This window comes from Populus euphratica, unplaced genomic scaffold, assembly GCF_000495115.2.
Source record: "Populus euphratica unplaced genomic scaffold, PopEup_1.0 scaffold245.1, whole genome shotgun sequence".
NCBI classification, from domain to species: domain Eukaryota; kingdom Viridiplantae; phylum Streptophyta; class Magnoliopsida; order Malpighiales; family Salicaceae; genus Populus; species Populus euphratica.
Genome location: NW_011500127.1, coordinates 189,110 through 205,822, shown reverse-complemented (window position 1 = coordinate 205,822; position 16,713 = coordinate 189,110). Strand labels below are relative to the sequence as shown.

The 16,713-nt window shown below is 31.4% G+C and overlaps 2 protein-coding genes and 1 long non-coding RNA gene across 3 annotated transcripts in view; 1 reads left to right on the top strand and 2 right to left on the bottom strand.

The window, feature by feature from the left end:
- Window positions 1-8,181: 8,181 nt before the first annotated feature.
- Window positions 8,182-9,303, top strand: LOC105110296 (uncharacterized). The gene has a single exon (XM_011005289.1). The coding sequence runs from the start codon at window positions 8,299-8,301 to the stop codon at window positions 8,905-8,907; it is 609 nt and encodes a 202-aa protein (XP_011003591.1). The 5' UTR covers window positions 8,182-8,298; the 3' UTR covers window positions 8,908-9,303.
- A 3,732-nt stretch (window positions 9,304-13,035) lies between these two features.
- Window positions 13,036-14,413, bottom strand: LOC105110297 (uncharacterized). Its single transcript, XR_839443.1, has 3 exons — window positions 14,190-14,413; window positions 13,151-14,096; window positions 13,036-13,070 (listed from the first exon to the last, which is right to left on the bottom strand). It is a non-coding gene; the product is annotated as an uncharacterized LOC105110297 (long non-coding RNA).
- Window positions 14,414-16,620: 2,207 nt separating this feature from the next.
- LOC105110295 (peroxidase 2-like) overlaps window positions 16,621-16,713 on the bottom strand; it is a 1,496-nt gene continuing 1,403 nt past the window's right edge. The window contains exon 4 of the mRNA XM_011005288.1: window positions 16,621-16,664. Within this exon, the coding sequence (XP_011003590.1) occupies window positions 16,652-16,664 (13 nt within the window). The 3' untranslated portion in view covers window positions 16,621-16,651. The remainder of the gene's footprint in view (window positions 16,665-16,713) is intronic.

Here is a 16,713-nt window from a genome sequence, read left to right as displayed (position 1 = left end):
TTTTTTTTTTCTATGTGATGAATGTATAGTGATTCAAAGTGATTTGATGTAAAATTAGTTTTTTTTTTCTTTTTCTTCTGTTTTTTTCTTTGGATTGTGTGATGGTCATAAAAAAATTATATTAGCCCTTTAATTTAATTGTCATTTTATTATTCAAAATTAAATTAGATGGTATTTAAATTTTTTAAGTTTGACTTTTATTTTCTGGTTTTTTTTAATTAGAGTAGCTTTGATTTGTTTGAGAATCCAAACAAGCTCGGGTGTGGTTTGTTTTATTATTAATTTTTTTTATTATTATTTAAATATTTAAATTATCAATCCAACTTAAAAATCATAATTTTTTAATCTATAACTTTTTTCACTTGAATTTTTTTTTTTAATTTAGCCCGTGGAAACGCGGCAACGTTTATAATGACATCTATTAATAATAAAGCTCAGCTTTGCTTTCCGTTTCACCAGAAAAACACTATGAGGTGACCGTTGGATGGAAAGTCATGTGAAACTTGAACTCGAAAAGTAAAAGAAGGGTCCTCTTAGTAACGTAAAGTTATTCACTTTATTAGCCTAATGAACATTTAGAGGAATTGAGGGTCACCGTAATGATTGCATTGGTGGTTGGTTTGATCATTTAATTTAATAATCTTTTTTCCCATTCAAATTCAATGATCTAATATCATCTTATTTTTATTAAATCATATTTATTAAACTCATTATCCAAATTATAATTAAGTAGACTTAATTTTAATATTAACCTAGCTAGATTTAGTTAGCTTAATAAAATTTAATTTAAAATCTGATCAAATCAAAATAGAAAAATTAAAATAAAAAAGATATTATTCTAATAAAAAAATAATTTGGTTAGCTATGAATTGATTAATGATATAATTATCTAAGTTTTTTATTAAATTATATTTCAAATTATGATTTGATCATATAATATTTTATACTCACTTAATAGAATTAATTATCAATTTTGTTTCCTATTATATCACAATGTTGATAGAACTAGAAAAGTACACCCGAGTGGGATAATGCTAATTGAATCAAACGCGAGGTGGCTTTGTTGCAAAAGCAAGCAACCTCCAAGCCTACCGTTTGAGAGGTTTTTTTGACCTCCATGGAAGAACAATAATTTTATTGACAGAAAAATAAAATAAAATTACGACGATGCAGGCATGAAAGCCCTAGCGAACACATTGTGCATAGAGCCCAAATAGAAGATGTAGGATGAGAACACTATTCTCCAAGCCCACCCATATTATTCTCCTCTCTCTGGCCCAAAAATCACAAGAACTTAGGGTTTCGATTTTTTTACCCCTTGAAAAACAACGAGAACAACAAGGACGGCAAGAGGGCAATAACGAATTGCCCCCTTGAAAAACAACGAGAACGAACAAGGACGGCAAGAGGGCAATAACGAAATCATCTTCACCGAGTCCTCAGGCATGAAACCTAACAAGTGTCACAATTGAAGTCCACAGAATGCTGCTTGATGGAAAATGCCACCATTAATGGCGGTTGAAGAGGTCATTTCAAAAGGCCCTTTATGATATTATTAATTTGATATCAGAGATCTTAATTAGAATAAGTAGAAAGAATAGAAAATTACTCTCCTAGTCCCATACAAGTATTCTTCACCTAAGAAAATTATAATTTATTTTTTAAGCAATAAAATAATTAAAATCTTTGTTCAACTCATATAAAATTAGAAATCTTATGATCTGTGTGATGGAAGAGTATCTCTTTACTAATTATAAAAATAAATTTTAGCTTTTTCTATCTTCTGCAACCGAGGGAGGAATATATATATATATATATGTTGATTCGTACATCAAGTATACGTGTGTTCCACGACTAATCTAGCACTAGCAATATATTAATTTCAAATTAAGATCGATTTGAAGATTTCAAAGATGTAAATTAAAGTCTTAATACGATAAGGACTGTGGGATTTAAAGGCTTTGACAATCCTATCAACATACGTAAACAATTAATCATGGTATTATGCTTGTTGAATGATGTTAGTTGAGGCCTGAAAATGGGCTGCTAAAATGGGGCATCATGCATGACATCCTGCTAACTACTCAACCCTAACAAAAAGCCACTTGCCATGCTTTGTGGCTGCTTGTCTCCAAGCAGAGAAAACCTAATGTCCTTGTCATAGACTTCATGATATGTGAAGAAAAACGTCTCAGTTCCTCTATTAACTTGGGTTACAAGCGCCTGTGGCTAAACGGATTAAGCTTTGGCCAACTGCTGTTCCTGGATTGATGATGAATAAGCAATATACAGTAAGCGCAAAACAGTGGTTGTGTTTCCTGCGATATATTTTTTTTTTTGATCGAAGTAGGTTCAAGTTTTAGTCGCTGTATGGTGTTTCCTGCGATATTTTTTTTTAGCGAAGTAGGTTCAAGTTTTAGTCGCTGTAATTTATTCTGTTTGTAATTATAGGTCGGAGAAGACTATGGATGTTATATAGCTCAAAATCCAAGAAAATTTCCCATAGAAAAAAGAGAAGAACAAAGAAGAGGAAAGCAGTATCAATTTTAAGTTGCTAGGGAGGTCAAGAGATGATCGTGGCTGCCAGGATTGGCCTAACGTCACGATCTAGCTCAATCAAGCTTCCACTTCTAACACGCACTTCATCGAAGGGTCACCCTTGCTAGGCCCGCTGCAAAAACAGCCTTCAACCTTCAAGGAGTTTTGAAGGACCCCTTTCAATTCACACATTAATTAGCTGATGTATTTTGTGTGAGACAAATGATAGCGTTTGGTTGAACATAAAAGATGAAGATTTAAATACCACATATTTTTATGTATTTCATGATAAAAATTCACTACAATTTATTGTTGTATAACAAAAAAAATTTATATTTGTCTCTTTCTTTTAATCAAACACATGATTATGTCTCTTCTATGTATATTTTTTTGTTGAGATACTAACCAAACATAGCTTATATGTTTTCTTAAGTCGGTATGGTTGTTCATCATAAAAAAAACTGTTCATTGACAACAAAATTATTGGTGAATATATTTTCAATTATAACTTAATGTTATAAGCTTAATTATAACGTTCGGATCTTTTTGGGAATTTGAGGGAATTGTGTCTAATATGTTTTTTTAATAATAACTTGAATTTATAAGCTTAATTATATTTGAAATGAGTAATTTTAAGTTTATATATATTTTTTGGTTATGAATTTAGGTTCAATTGGAATTTTGGAAGAAGTATATTTAATATGTGTTTTCAATAATAACTTGAATTTATAAGTTTAATTGTGTTTAAATTGAAAGATGAACGAGTAATTTTAGGGTTAGGAATTAACTTGTTATGAATTTAGGTTTAGTTGGGATTTTAAAAGAAATGTGTTTAGTATTTTTTTGCAATAATAACTTGAAGTTCTAAGCTTAAATGTGTTTGAATTAATTGATAAATGAATAATCTTAGGCTTACGAGTAAATTTGTTATGAATATAAATTTTGTTGGATTTAGGGGTAAATAGGTTTAATATTTATTCTTAGAAAAATATTAACTTTGAATGTGAATTATGGATAATATTGAAGATAAAAGTGATGTAATTTAATTATTTAGTTTGAATATAAATTTTGAATAAAATTATTTGATATCACAACTAACTCTATTGAAATTAATTATATGTTCAAATGAGGTAATTTTATGTGTTTTTTTTTGATAAAGTGCATAGGTTGCAGGTGAATTACTATATGATGAATTCTCAAAGTTTAATATATTTATGAATAAGATTATTTGGTATTTAAATAATCTCAAATCATATATTTATATAAATATTTCTTTTTTCATAGCCCAAAAAGCATACATATGACTGGTAAAAATTCTAACACCTATAAAACAATTTTTTCTAGTAGGTTTTAAAAAGAATCAAATGATGAAATTAATAACTTTTAAATAGAAGATTATAATAAATGAAAGAAAAATATTTAAATTTCAATAATAAAGATGTTTGTTCTTATTTTGATATAATAAATTCTTTAAAAATTAAAGTATTGATGTTTGGAGAGTAAACAATATGAATATTTTATTTAGATAGTTCATTGAGTACTTATAATTAATCCTTGAACCTTTTGTTTTGATGAAATGAAAGGATTAAAAAGTTATTTTTTCTTGATGATATTATTGAGGAATAAAAATTTCTTATACGTTATTAATATAGAAAAATGTTAATTACAAATCATTAATGAAATTAAAAAATAATATATTATTAAAATACTTTTAATATATTTATAAATATAAAAAAATGATTATTTTAACATGAATAATTCATATTAAAAATTTCAAGAATGAATAAATAGAGCTTTATAATCTTAACATGAGTTTATAACAACCCTTAAACTAATTGGACTTGGCGTGTAGCCAAGATTAAGGGGAATTAATTTAGCAATTCATTAAATTTATGTTTATTTATGTTTACTTGAATTTAATTTATAGTTGAATTTAATTATATTAGATTTGATAGTTCATTAAACTTATATTTATTTATTTGAATGGAATTCAAGTATATTAAATTTAATTATTTGCTAGACCATTTATAATTAATTACTATTCTATATAATAAACGCTTTTAGATAAAATTTTAGCCTTTTCCACAAAGCTTCAAAAAACTTGATTCATCACTACCGTTAGGACCTAGAATAGAAATTAACTACTGCAACAGTTATTTTAAGAAAACACACACATATATCATTTATATGGAAGAATAAATATAGAAAGAAATATAATACTAGAGTTTGTATAATGGGATCAGCTTATAATGAGTATATATGACTGACTATACAGTAAATTGAAAGAAATAATATAGTATTAGTGGATTGTTTTACATATTAAAAGTGATTGTGAAAATAAATAATTAAATGTGTTCTATATTATTCTAATTCAATGCGATAAAAATCAGTAATAAAACAAAATTTTGAGATACATTTTTACGAAAATATCTTCAACAAAAAATATTTTTTTTAAAAAAATTTTATTCACATTTTGTCAAAAATATTTTTTCTTTGATAGAATATCTTAATTAAGAAACTAAAACATTACATCAAAGAAAAAGTATTTTTGATAGAATCTTTGACCGAATATGAATATATTTTTTTATAAAGAGAGGAAAATTCTTTTTTTTTTTAATTATTATTATGGAATCTTCACTATAAATGAGAAAAAAAACATAATTTCAATTAACATATAAACTAAACGTTAAAATACTCTTATTAAAAAAAGGAAAAAAATCATCCCACGGCCGTACTGAGTCCATGGCAGCTCTCCATGAATGGTTATGGCTCACATTCATGAAAGATGTCCCTTCAAGGGACCTATATTTTAATTTATGTACCGTACGTGAAAGCAAATATTATTTTTATTGTGAAAGTATTTACAGTCCACGCTACTGGATTGTATCTGACCCCATGGAGCATTTCAAGTAGTCGTTTGACCATCATATTATAGTGCCATTGGATCACATGACTCGCTCCTCGAAGCCATAGCTTTTTAGATTCAACATGGCCAAACGGCACTTAAATGTCTAATTTGTGTTCCTACTGCTTCCACAAGTAGGGCATATACTAACCTCTAGTTTTTTTTTCAATGAATGTATCACCTAGGGTTTATATTTTATAAAGATGGTAAAAAAAAATTGTAAATTGGATATTGATGGACTGCTTAAAATTTGAATAAAAGAGACTTAGTTTTAGTATATATAAGAAAAACTTGTTTGGAGATATTTTTATCATTAAAATTAAAAAAACAGAGCATTTAGATGTATTTTTGAGACATTGATCTAAATTATAAGTAAATTTACTTTTATAGTTATTTTGACAGTTTTACTGGTGGATCTATCGATGTAACATATATAATTTATATGTCAAATTTTTACCAAAAGCATCATTAATGGAATCTGTTCGCTGCAATATTGATTGTTGTTAATTTTCATTGTCGTCGCTACTTCTATCGGCAATAAAAAAACACCGACGATCTTATAGATAGGGGAAGCGCACCAAAAAAAATATTTCCCACTAGACCTTTACCAATAGACTTATTTCATCTATATTTCCAATGGTACATCACCGACGGCCAGTCCGTCGATGATTATGGCATGGACATTCAATATTTTAGAACTCTCTGTATAATACCGAGGGACTATATCCGTTGGTAATATCAATGGAAAAGCATTAACGGAATGTATCCATCGATGATTGTGGCATTGACAGTAATGATTTTGCAACTTTTGGTAAAATACTGACGGCTCTGTTCCGTCTACAAGGCTGTTGACATTTTTTCTCAAACATTATATTGATTAATAGTAAAAAAAAATATTTAACCAAACAAAATTGTATTAAACATTAAAAATATAAAAATAATGTTAAATAATATTCAATCAAATTTTTATTACAAATTTAATGTGTTTCAAAGATAAAATTAAACTACAATAACAGCGGAGCTGGAGGAGGAGGAGGAAAAAGAGAAGGAGGAGGTTGGTTGTTCCAAGAACCATACAACCAAATAGTTCTCCGTGTGCATACCAACATAGACAATCCTCTATGAACCCTTTGGTTATACAATGCATTGTTACAATATTCTGATGCAAAATTTTTTTATTTTTACATTTTCTGCATAGACATCTAATACCGCAATTAGTAAAATTTTTCAGAATAGATATTGTAAAATTTATAAAACCTTGAACCCCATTATAATAATTCATCCTCCGCAATCCTTAGGGTGAGTCTCGATATATCCATGAATGATCATCCTTGACTTCTATCAAATCTCTATAAAATTATGATAACAACTTCACAATAAAATTGATAAAAATTAAAATCACAATACATCTAATTCGGTGTAATTTAAACAAAGTTTCAACAATTAACAAACAAATACAATTTAATAAAATTTTAAATAAACTATAACAACTACAAAATTATACATTCATATTACAAGACAAATAATAATAAAACAAGTATATCTATTAACAGAACACATATATTAAAAAAAAACAATAAATTTGATATTTAAATGTTAAAACTAAAAATGATAGATTTACTTAAAAAAATGATAAAATATACAATAAATTAATCAAAGAACAAATGTTGTGACCATGCATAAAAGTATAAAAAACTTGAGTGCTTGTGTTGAGAAGAGGAGGAGAGTTGGGATAGGTGGCTGGTTACTGTTTGGGAGAGGAGAGTTGGAATGGAAAAGAAAAAGGAGAAATATAGGAGGAGAGAGTCAGCAGGGTGTATATATATTGGTTTTTATCGATGGAATCACCGACAGACACGTACCGTTGGTAATTCTGATGATGAATGTGCCACGTCATTATATGAAGATCCCAATTTGAATCTCTCGATCATTATGGTGGTAAAATCATTTGAAAAAAATTCCATGTCATCACACTTTTTCTACTTTTTAAAATTCAATATATTTCATCGGCAACACGGTCGGTATATACCGACCATATGGCCAAAGAAATCTATGTTGTTGGTAATTATTACCGATAGCAATGGTCTGTCGATACAAACCAATAAAATTATAGACAAAATTATATCATTCGGTAAAAATTACTGATGAAAAAATTCTATCGGTAATTTTGTTGGTTTACGCTGATTTTTTAGTAGTGTTTGAACCCATCATTTAAAACAATTTTTTCATAGATATTTTATTAGTTAACATATGGGACAGTACTGTTGCATAAGATTTTTAAGATGAAACTTGATTTTGATGTATGAAAATTAATATGAGAAATTAAGCTTAATTCATGGTAAAAAAAAGAGAGAAAAAAAACAGTGTGCAGAGGTACAAATCATAAGAATGAATCCCTTCATCATGGAAAGAAAGGCTATAAAATTATTTTATTTCGAGTCCGTTTTGCCGTGTTTTAAACTATGGTTAAAATGAGAAAAACATCACATTTGTAATCACGGCATTACCATGTAGATAGAATAACCTTCATGCCTTGCGCAGTCGGGAGAATGTCTATGCTGAGAAGTGCATGAGCATACTGACCTTCAAATCTGCCACTGTTAAAACAAGCACCGGGAATTATGGTAAAAAAATGGGTAGCTATGATATCCAGGGGGCTTTGTTATGCCATTAAAGCTCTGGTGTGGGACACCATGCACCTTCACTAAAATATTTTAAGTCAAAATAACCAACATGCATGCTATATATGTAGCGCATAGGTACTTGTAAATTCTTAGGTGCTCCCTCCCTCTCTTTCATTTCTGTGCCCTTCTTGTCTAGTCTCTGAAAACCAACAATATTCCCATCAATCCAAGATGCTTAGGAGTGCTACTCCAGACGTGGACCATCCACAAAAAGCCCTCCAAATGAAGCAAGATGACAAGTTTTTCTCCAGGCTTATGTCCAAAGAGAACTCCATGGCTAATCCTTCATTTAGAGTGTACTATGGTGGAGTATCTGTTGCTGTCCCGTTTGTGTGGGAGTCTCAGCCTGGTACCCCCAAGTACACATTTTGTGAAAAAACACTCCCTCCTCTAACTCCACCTCCCTCTTACTATACAAATTCTAATAAAAAACCAACCAAGAATCACTCAAGATCCAATCTTTTACGCTTCCTGTTCCCAAGGAACAATCTCAGGAAAACCAATGTGTCCTCTTCAGCAACAAATCTGTCAACAAACCCATCTTCTGCATCATGGTCATCATTGACTTCACCGAGTACTCTTCTTTCTTTGAGCAATCCAAGAAAGTACCATGAGAGGAGCGAGTTTTCTAGCCGTGGATCATCATTTGATTCAAGGGTTTTTGATGATTTTGAAGAATCACACAATATGGGATCATCACCTTCTTCAAAATTGTGCTTTGGCATCAATGGGAGAAGTACTAGTACTGGTGGGCTTCGAGGATGCTATGGTGTGTGGTAATCAATGGTTAGTCAACAGTGTTTTATCTGGCCTAGCTAGGTACTGCCCAGAAATTCTCAACAAGTTTATGCTATATGTTTTTAATCTTTGTTGGTCTTAATTTTTCTATGGTTGTGTGGCATGAACAACCAAAACTAATGAGATGTATCTTGAATGTTGTCAAAAACATAGCTAGTTTATTTTGCTATTGTGATGTATCTACTTAATTCAGCATCTCAGTTATTAGAACTTCATCATCATCCTCTTCTTCTTCTAAATTTAGTGAAACTTCAAGAAAATGAAGTTCTTGAAAGTCTGGCTGTTTAGAGAAAAGAAGTAGATGCGATGCTCTTGTCTGCACTGTTGTTGATCGAATTGCCATTTTGAGGGGCAAGAATTACCGGAGTCATTCTTTTATCATTGCCTTGTAGTTCTATCAAGTGACCAAAATACACTTACATGTTGTGCACGAAATTATTAGCTGCCTTACTCGGTCATCTAGCATCTCTAATTGCTTATTAATTTGTATGACAAAGCATTGCCTTAGTGAGCATGGACCTCTACACTACAAGAACAGAATTGGTTGGACACTAGCATTTTTTTGGAAGATACTTGTCACATAGTAAGGCGGGGAGCAGTTCGAAATTGATTGCTGAAAAACATTTTTGTTAGATGTTTCTGTCTGTCCCTTTCTCTGCATGTGTGATTATTCAATGCAAGGAGGAAAGATTGGTGCAGTTTCCTACCAAGATAATTAATTTCACTAGAGCATCTCTTGGCTCTGAGTTGTCTCTGTCTCGTATAGAAATCTTGTCTTGTTTTGTAAGATGATGAAATTGAGCTCCTGCCTGTCTCTAAATAAGATCAATAAATGAGTTGCTTCACCTACCACGCAATTATTCAATCAAATATCGTTTCATGTATGCTCAATCCTTGTTCATCTTGTCTAGTTTATGAATTATTGATCAACTGCTTCAGACATGATCAGATCTTGCTCATGTAATCCAAAAAGATAAGCGTATACAAAGCAAAATCAGATGGAATACAAAGTTCAGGGAAATTTCTTTCATAACCTTGACTCATGGACAGTTCTTTCCTAGAGAAGTTCAATTAGCCAATATTACGGTCCAAAGCATATGTGCTGTTAAGAACCCGGAGACCAAAAAGAACAAAGAAAGATGTACTGAAGGTTCTCCTTTTGTTCTTTCTCGTGACCAGCAAAGATGACCACGTGAGCCTGAAGAAACTCACATAAAGAAGATTCCGAAAAGGAAATCCAACAAATAACAAATACTTATTGTATTGCTCAAGCTTTGCTTGTTTCCAACTTGTCGGCAGTTCAGCCTGCTAGCATCTTGAGCGTGTTTCACAGGTCCATATTTTCTATGGCGTTTGGTCTAGATTTTCCATGCTTCAAACTTTCTGATGCTTTACCCGATTATAGTAGCTAGGCTCTTTTAGTTGCTTCAGAAGCAAACCATTATTCATTTTCTGTTGTTTCTCAATGAATGTCTGCAATATCGACAAGAAGCGAGATTCTAATAAATTAAAAGCAACCTATAGAGTCTTTATATAATAATTAATTGATGAAAAACTAGCAAGAAATCATCAAAAGTTCTAATAAAGCAGTTCTGTTAGAACTCAGAAGCTTATATCGGAGAGAGACATGAACAATTACATAGATAGATACTGTGTTAAAATGTAGACTGATATTCACATGGTCATTAGAACAGTTTAAGACAGATTCAAGGCTGAATTTTTTACTCTTTCATGGTTATCATCACTTAACTAGTCTTTTGATAACACAAAAATTGAGCATCAATCCTTATGAAGACGGTTAAAGAGAATCAATGCTTCCTAACCAAATTTAGTTACTTCATGAATTGCATTTGCTAAATAATTCACATGACCAGTGGTAACGCCAGCCATGCTGCACAGTACAAGGACAGTCATATCAGATAGCTCATGTTATTTCTTTACCTCCTGCAATTGATATAACGAAAATGAAAAAACAGCTCACACTCATTCAATTAATTTGATTTATGTATTTTTCAAAGAAAAATTTACCTCATACGTCCATTTCAAGTCATGTATATGTGAACTTCCCTTACCAGCCGATCAACCTGTTCAGGGTTTAAACAAGACAAGCAAAACATCCCAACCTGCAATTTGGTAACTTGTCAGCTGAATGTTTAAAGTTAAATGCTCAAGTTTAGGTTCTCTTTTTCTTTATTTCAAGCACACTCCACTTGAAGTAATATGAATGGAGCTACAACGAAAAGCAACGAACCTGGTTAGTTACATGTTCCCAGCTGAGTGAAGAACCCAATTGCTCAAGGCTTTCCCGCAAAGTAGTCCACAGACTTTGAATCCCATGATCTTCTTCTTCAGGTAAGATCAGAAGAAATATTTACATTGCCCTGCCAATCTGCTGCAGTTGACTTTCAATTGCAACTGCTTGCTTTGCATCATTGCAGAGGACGCTGAAAGAAGCAAATGTAGCCTATATCGTAACTCAAACCTAAAGAGGAGCAAGGATGGTTAGAGGCAAGGACTGTAAAAGGTTATCTGAACATCAACCAGATTGAACTATCAGACTATCATTCAAGGCAGTGAAGATAACTCGGGGATGGCTTAGGACTTTGTCAATTACATTCTCTGGTTTTGTTTGCTATTATAGGCTTCTCACTATTCATAATCTATAATTATCTCAACTAGGTGCAAAAGCTAACGTCTCAATTAGCTACCTGCTCTAATAAATCATGAATAAAACCAACTATTCCAACCTTTCAAGATGAAAAATATGCACACAACTACGAAATATAATCCAGAACATGTACATGCTTGAGACAACCAATCCGGTGTCCATATATTCCCATGTTCTTCACAAAGGATTGAACACAACCTATTAGGTGCCCATCTTCAATAAAAATCCGGATTGATTGGGCATCCCTGCCAAGATCCCCACTTGCAAAACCTTGATAAGCTATGTCAAAGAAGGGGGAATGATTTTTTTACCTAAAAAATAAGCAAGAGACTCAAGTTGACGATCAGGATATGCAGAAATGTCGGAGACTCACAGCTCTGGCATAATTAGCTTAAAGTGAAATGAAATTCCTCTCCACTTTTCCTCAGTAGAGAACCCCAGTTGGGTTGTGAGCGCAAGAGCGGATTATGAAAAATGAACAATCTGGGGCATTCTACAGACACAATAAACGGAAAAAACTAATGAAATTTGATACTTTTCCTCTCTCCACATTTTGCAAAGATTAATACGCAGCATATGTAGTATTCTTCCCAGCAAGTATACATATTCAGAAAGGAAAGAGCTGTTAGGAATGGCAAATGTCAGAGGTAAATTGATGATTAAACAAGAAGTCACGCAGAGATAGCCTGCTTATTGTTCATTGTTTCACGTGCCTCCTTGTCACTGAATGATACAGAGTGTTTCAGAATCATGACACATCTTTTGAATTACCAAAAACAGAATTATTCTAGCGACACAAATTCTAGTAGCTATGTGATGATGTCATTATTTCATGTTGGTTAGGGTCTTGGTTGCTTATATATCATAAGGACACCTCTCTCATTATGACTGGAAGTCATATGAAATAATATTTTATGGTGGGCTACCATACTGTGGATATGAACACATATTATTAGTTGGTGTCGTATGTGGAAACGAGTCATGTGCTCTATTCAAGTCCCTCGTCTCGGGGCTCCAATAATGCTATTATTCCATATCAGTTAGGAGACAAGGGTCTTGGTTGCTTATATGACATTAAAAACACTTTTTTTTATTATGAGATGTCTTTTAAGAAACAAAATCCACTAGAAGTCATGTGGTACAATACAGGGGCGGAGACAGGGGCCCCGGCCCCTGCAAGGAAATTTTTTTTCCAGCCTTCTTAGTATTCTTATAAAACACTGTATAAACAACATTTTGGCCCCTCTTGATTTTATATTTTGGATCCGCCCCTGGTACAATACCTCGTGGTGGACCTATCATACTCTGCGAATATGAACATACAACATCAGTTGGTGCCGTATATGAAAATGAGTCATGTATTATATGACACCAAGGACACCTCTCTCATTGCAAGGCGTCTTTTAAAGGACTAAACTCAATGGAAACCATGTGAGTGATAGGCATGCCATGCTACGGATATGTACACACATCATCACTATGCATTGCAAAAGATTGAATGTCAATGACAGAATGGAGCTCATTCACTATCCAATATAAACAATTGGGTTCATATACCTGAGAAATTACTGAAGATACCAAACAAACTTGCTAGGACCAAGTGGGATCAGGCAAATACATTGGAGATTTAGGACATCAATGCTTCTGGAACTCGGCAAAGAGACTACAATCACCAGTTCCTGACAGAAATTGAATTCCAGCAAATCTCCCTTCTTTTATAACATCCGAATTCTTTCCATTAACCGATTTGACACTACCGGAAACTAGTTTTGAACTCACTGCAGAGGATACCGACTCCCTGCCAGTACCTCTAAAAAGTTGAGGCCATAAAAGATTCAGTAGCAGAGAGGAGTTCGTTAAGGATAAAATTTGCTTTCAACAAATGGTTTTGGCAATTGAATGAATTTATTTGTAATATGCGGGAAGCATGACTAACCATTTCTCTGTAAACTTTGTCTAAAATATTTGAGCAGCAAGAATAAATCAAATCCACATTTTGTCTCTTCTTTTTACAATTAACAGTTTACTTATACAAACAGATTGAAATACAAAATTAGATCAATTCGATGGCACCATAATTACCATAAATAATTCCCATTTCAGAACAGCCATGATCTAGGGCATTAAAATGCTGAAATTGTCATTTTGAAGTTAGATATGTAATGACCCTAAAATGAACTGTTCATGCTAGAAACAAGGGCAACATTACAAAGAAACAGCAAATTATGAACTTCCAAATTACAGAGAAGCTCTGGACAAAAAGAAAATGTATGTTAAAAGCCAAGCTCTCTTCTTGCTAATTAGAGCTGGGGTTTCTAAAAGATATCATTGTAAGAAAACACATCAAACATATAGGTAGTATTCTGATGAATACCAAGAAATTACACTATTAAGTAAATTAAGAAAATGAAACTCACAAGAAGTCACAACCAGTAATCTTGGCCCCGGCCTCTCTAACACATTGAAGGATAACAGGTTTCCCTTCATCATCCCTACAAGCTCCCTAAAAATTGGAACATGAAGGTACTATTCACAACCCACCAAATTAAGACTATAGAAAACACCATCAATAAGGATTGGAAATAGAAAGATATACCACTCCAAGATTGATCTTCGTGGGACTAGTGTCAGCAATAAAAGCCTCAGTGACACTAGTAATGGGATTTTTTGGAGCAGAAGCTACATGATCCCATCATTTAAGTGCTCTGTTGCTTGTTGATATTGAGAAGCATCTTGATGTTATTGTCAAGAAAAACCTCCACATGATGATAAAATGATCTTCAGTCTCAGCTAACCCAAGAAACTCAAAATGTCCTTTGTATTCACCATGCATGGAGATGGAGTGGAGCTTAGGTGGGCTTTCATATTCCTCTTCCTTCGTTCGTCTCTCAGTTATCTAGCCACTGTTTTCCCGTGGGGTAATGCTAGTTGGTTCTCAAGCTAGCACCAAGACTTTTTACTAGTTTGCTCCTAATTTTTCCCACAGGGCAAACAGAAGGTGCATGACTTCGATGCCAGTCTTTATATATATTTTTTGTTAAAACACAAATCAGCATTCGCTCCAACTATATGTCTGTCTTCACAATTTCTTTTCAGCCCTTTTCCTTTCTGCTTCTTCCAAGAGAGAGTGCCGCAGTGGTGCACAGAGAAGCTGAAAGGCTTTCAAAGCTTTCTCTTGTACCTTTCGAAGTCCCATAACCTTTAATTAATTACTAATTAATCGGATTAGTGTTTCCCCCTCCACTGACAACCATGGGATTAGTCTATGGCCAGCTTCTCTCTAACCCCTCCATTTTTTCTTGGACGGTCTCTATGTATATTGATTTAGGAAGGAAAAAAACTTGTGCAGTAAATTAAAATCAAATCCATTATGATTTACACGCTTTCACCTGCTTCTTCACAAAGAAAAGTTGACATGAAAAAAGTCAATTGGATATTATAAACAAAGCACGCAGTTCCCAGGTATTTTGGTAGATAAAAAGAGTTAGTTATAGTACAAAATTGAAATGAATGTATTAATCATATTATTCACCATTACAGACGTTTAATTTCTCTCAAAGAAGAGGTAAAACCATGACTTGTTTAATTAAATAACAGCACATATTGCTCAAAAAATAATCAAAAAAAAATAACCAAACAACTAAACTAATATGGAAGAAAAATTCACTATGGCTATAAATATATTTTTCTATTCAACGCTACAATTAATTTTTTTTTATTCTCTAAAAAATCAAATGCCTTGGTTTTGAGAGTATTTCTATCTTTTTTATATTAGTTATTAAAGAATTGACTAGGATGTACATATATTTTTTAATTTTTTAAGCATAATAAAATCACATGATCACTCTTCAAATAATTTTTTTTAAAAATAACGCACATAGGTTTTTATATCCTTTTATTTTTTTTTAAATATAGTAAAATAACAAGTTTATTCTTTAAATTAAAAAAACTTAAATTGTGCATTAAAAAGTCTTTTAATTTTTTCACTCTGATTTTTCTATTATTACCAAGTTCACCAATACCAAGTTCTTAAGGGAGGCGTTCACACATTTCAAGTGGCTTAAGCGATGCCTTCTAATTAAAAAAATGTTTTTTTTTAATTGTGTCATTAGATATGTTAATGTATTATTTTTTTGTTGGTATGACATGTGTAAGTGATAGTAAAACAATTTATTATCAATAAGTTTTTTCTTTTTTCTTTCTTTCTTATCCTTTGAGTCATATGATTTGTTGTTGATATTTGAATTTTAGTCTTTATTTTTTTTGTTTTAAATATTTTTATTAAAATTTTATCTGTTTTCAATTTCATCATTCAATTATAATTTTTCATATGCTATTTTTTCTAATTTGGTCTTTATTTTTTTGATTTTTATTTGTTTTTTTGTTCCTTTCGTAAAATTTTTATTAGTTTTTAATTTCATCATTTAATATAAATTTATGGTATATCATTTATTTTCAATTTAATATTTAATCTTTTTATTTTTTTATCTTTTTATTAAAGTTATTTCTCTTTTCAATTTTATCATCTGTTAAAAAAATTATAGTTCTCATCTAATTTATTTTTTATTTTTTATTTTTATTCTTCTTCTATTAATTGCTATTTTTTTAAAATTTTGATCTTTTCTTATTTTGAATACTTTTTTGCTGTTGTATTTTTTTAATCCGTTAATGTTTGATTTGTTAAAAATTGAACTTTTATGATTTTTTTTTTACATATGATACTTCTCCCTTCGTCACTAGTTTGAAAAATTAACGGGGTGAGATCTTTGTATACATACAGTGATTTTTTTTTCATTCATTAGATATATATTATGCTAACTTGTGTTGACTTGTATTTATTATTTTATATTTAATTAACTATTATTTTTATTTATTTTCATTATTTTATATTAAAATAAAAAGAGATTATAACCCAGGTTGTTAAATTTTTTTATTTATTTAAAACGCACATGGGATATTTAAACATTGTTTTTTCAAAAAAAAAAAAATACAAACTCGCTGTATATCACGAGACGACGAATAGTTTTTTTCTATTTTGAAATCCAAAGTAGGAACATTTTAGTTCACCTTCCTACAATTCAAACGAACTTGCCCTCGCTTTCCAGTCAGTGGGATTATAT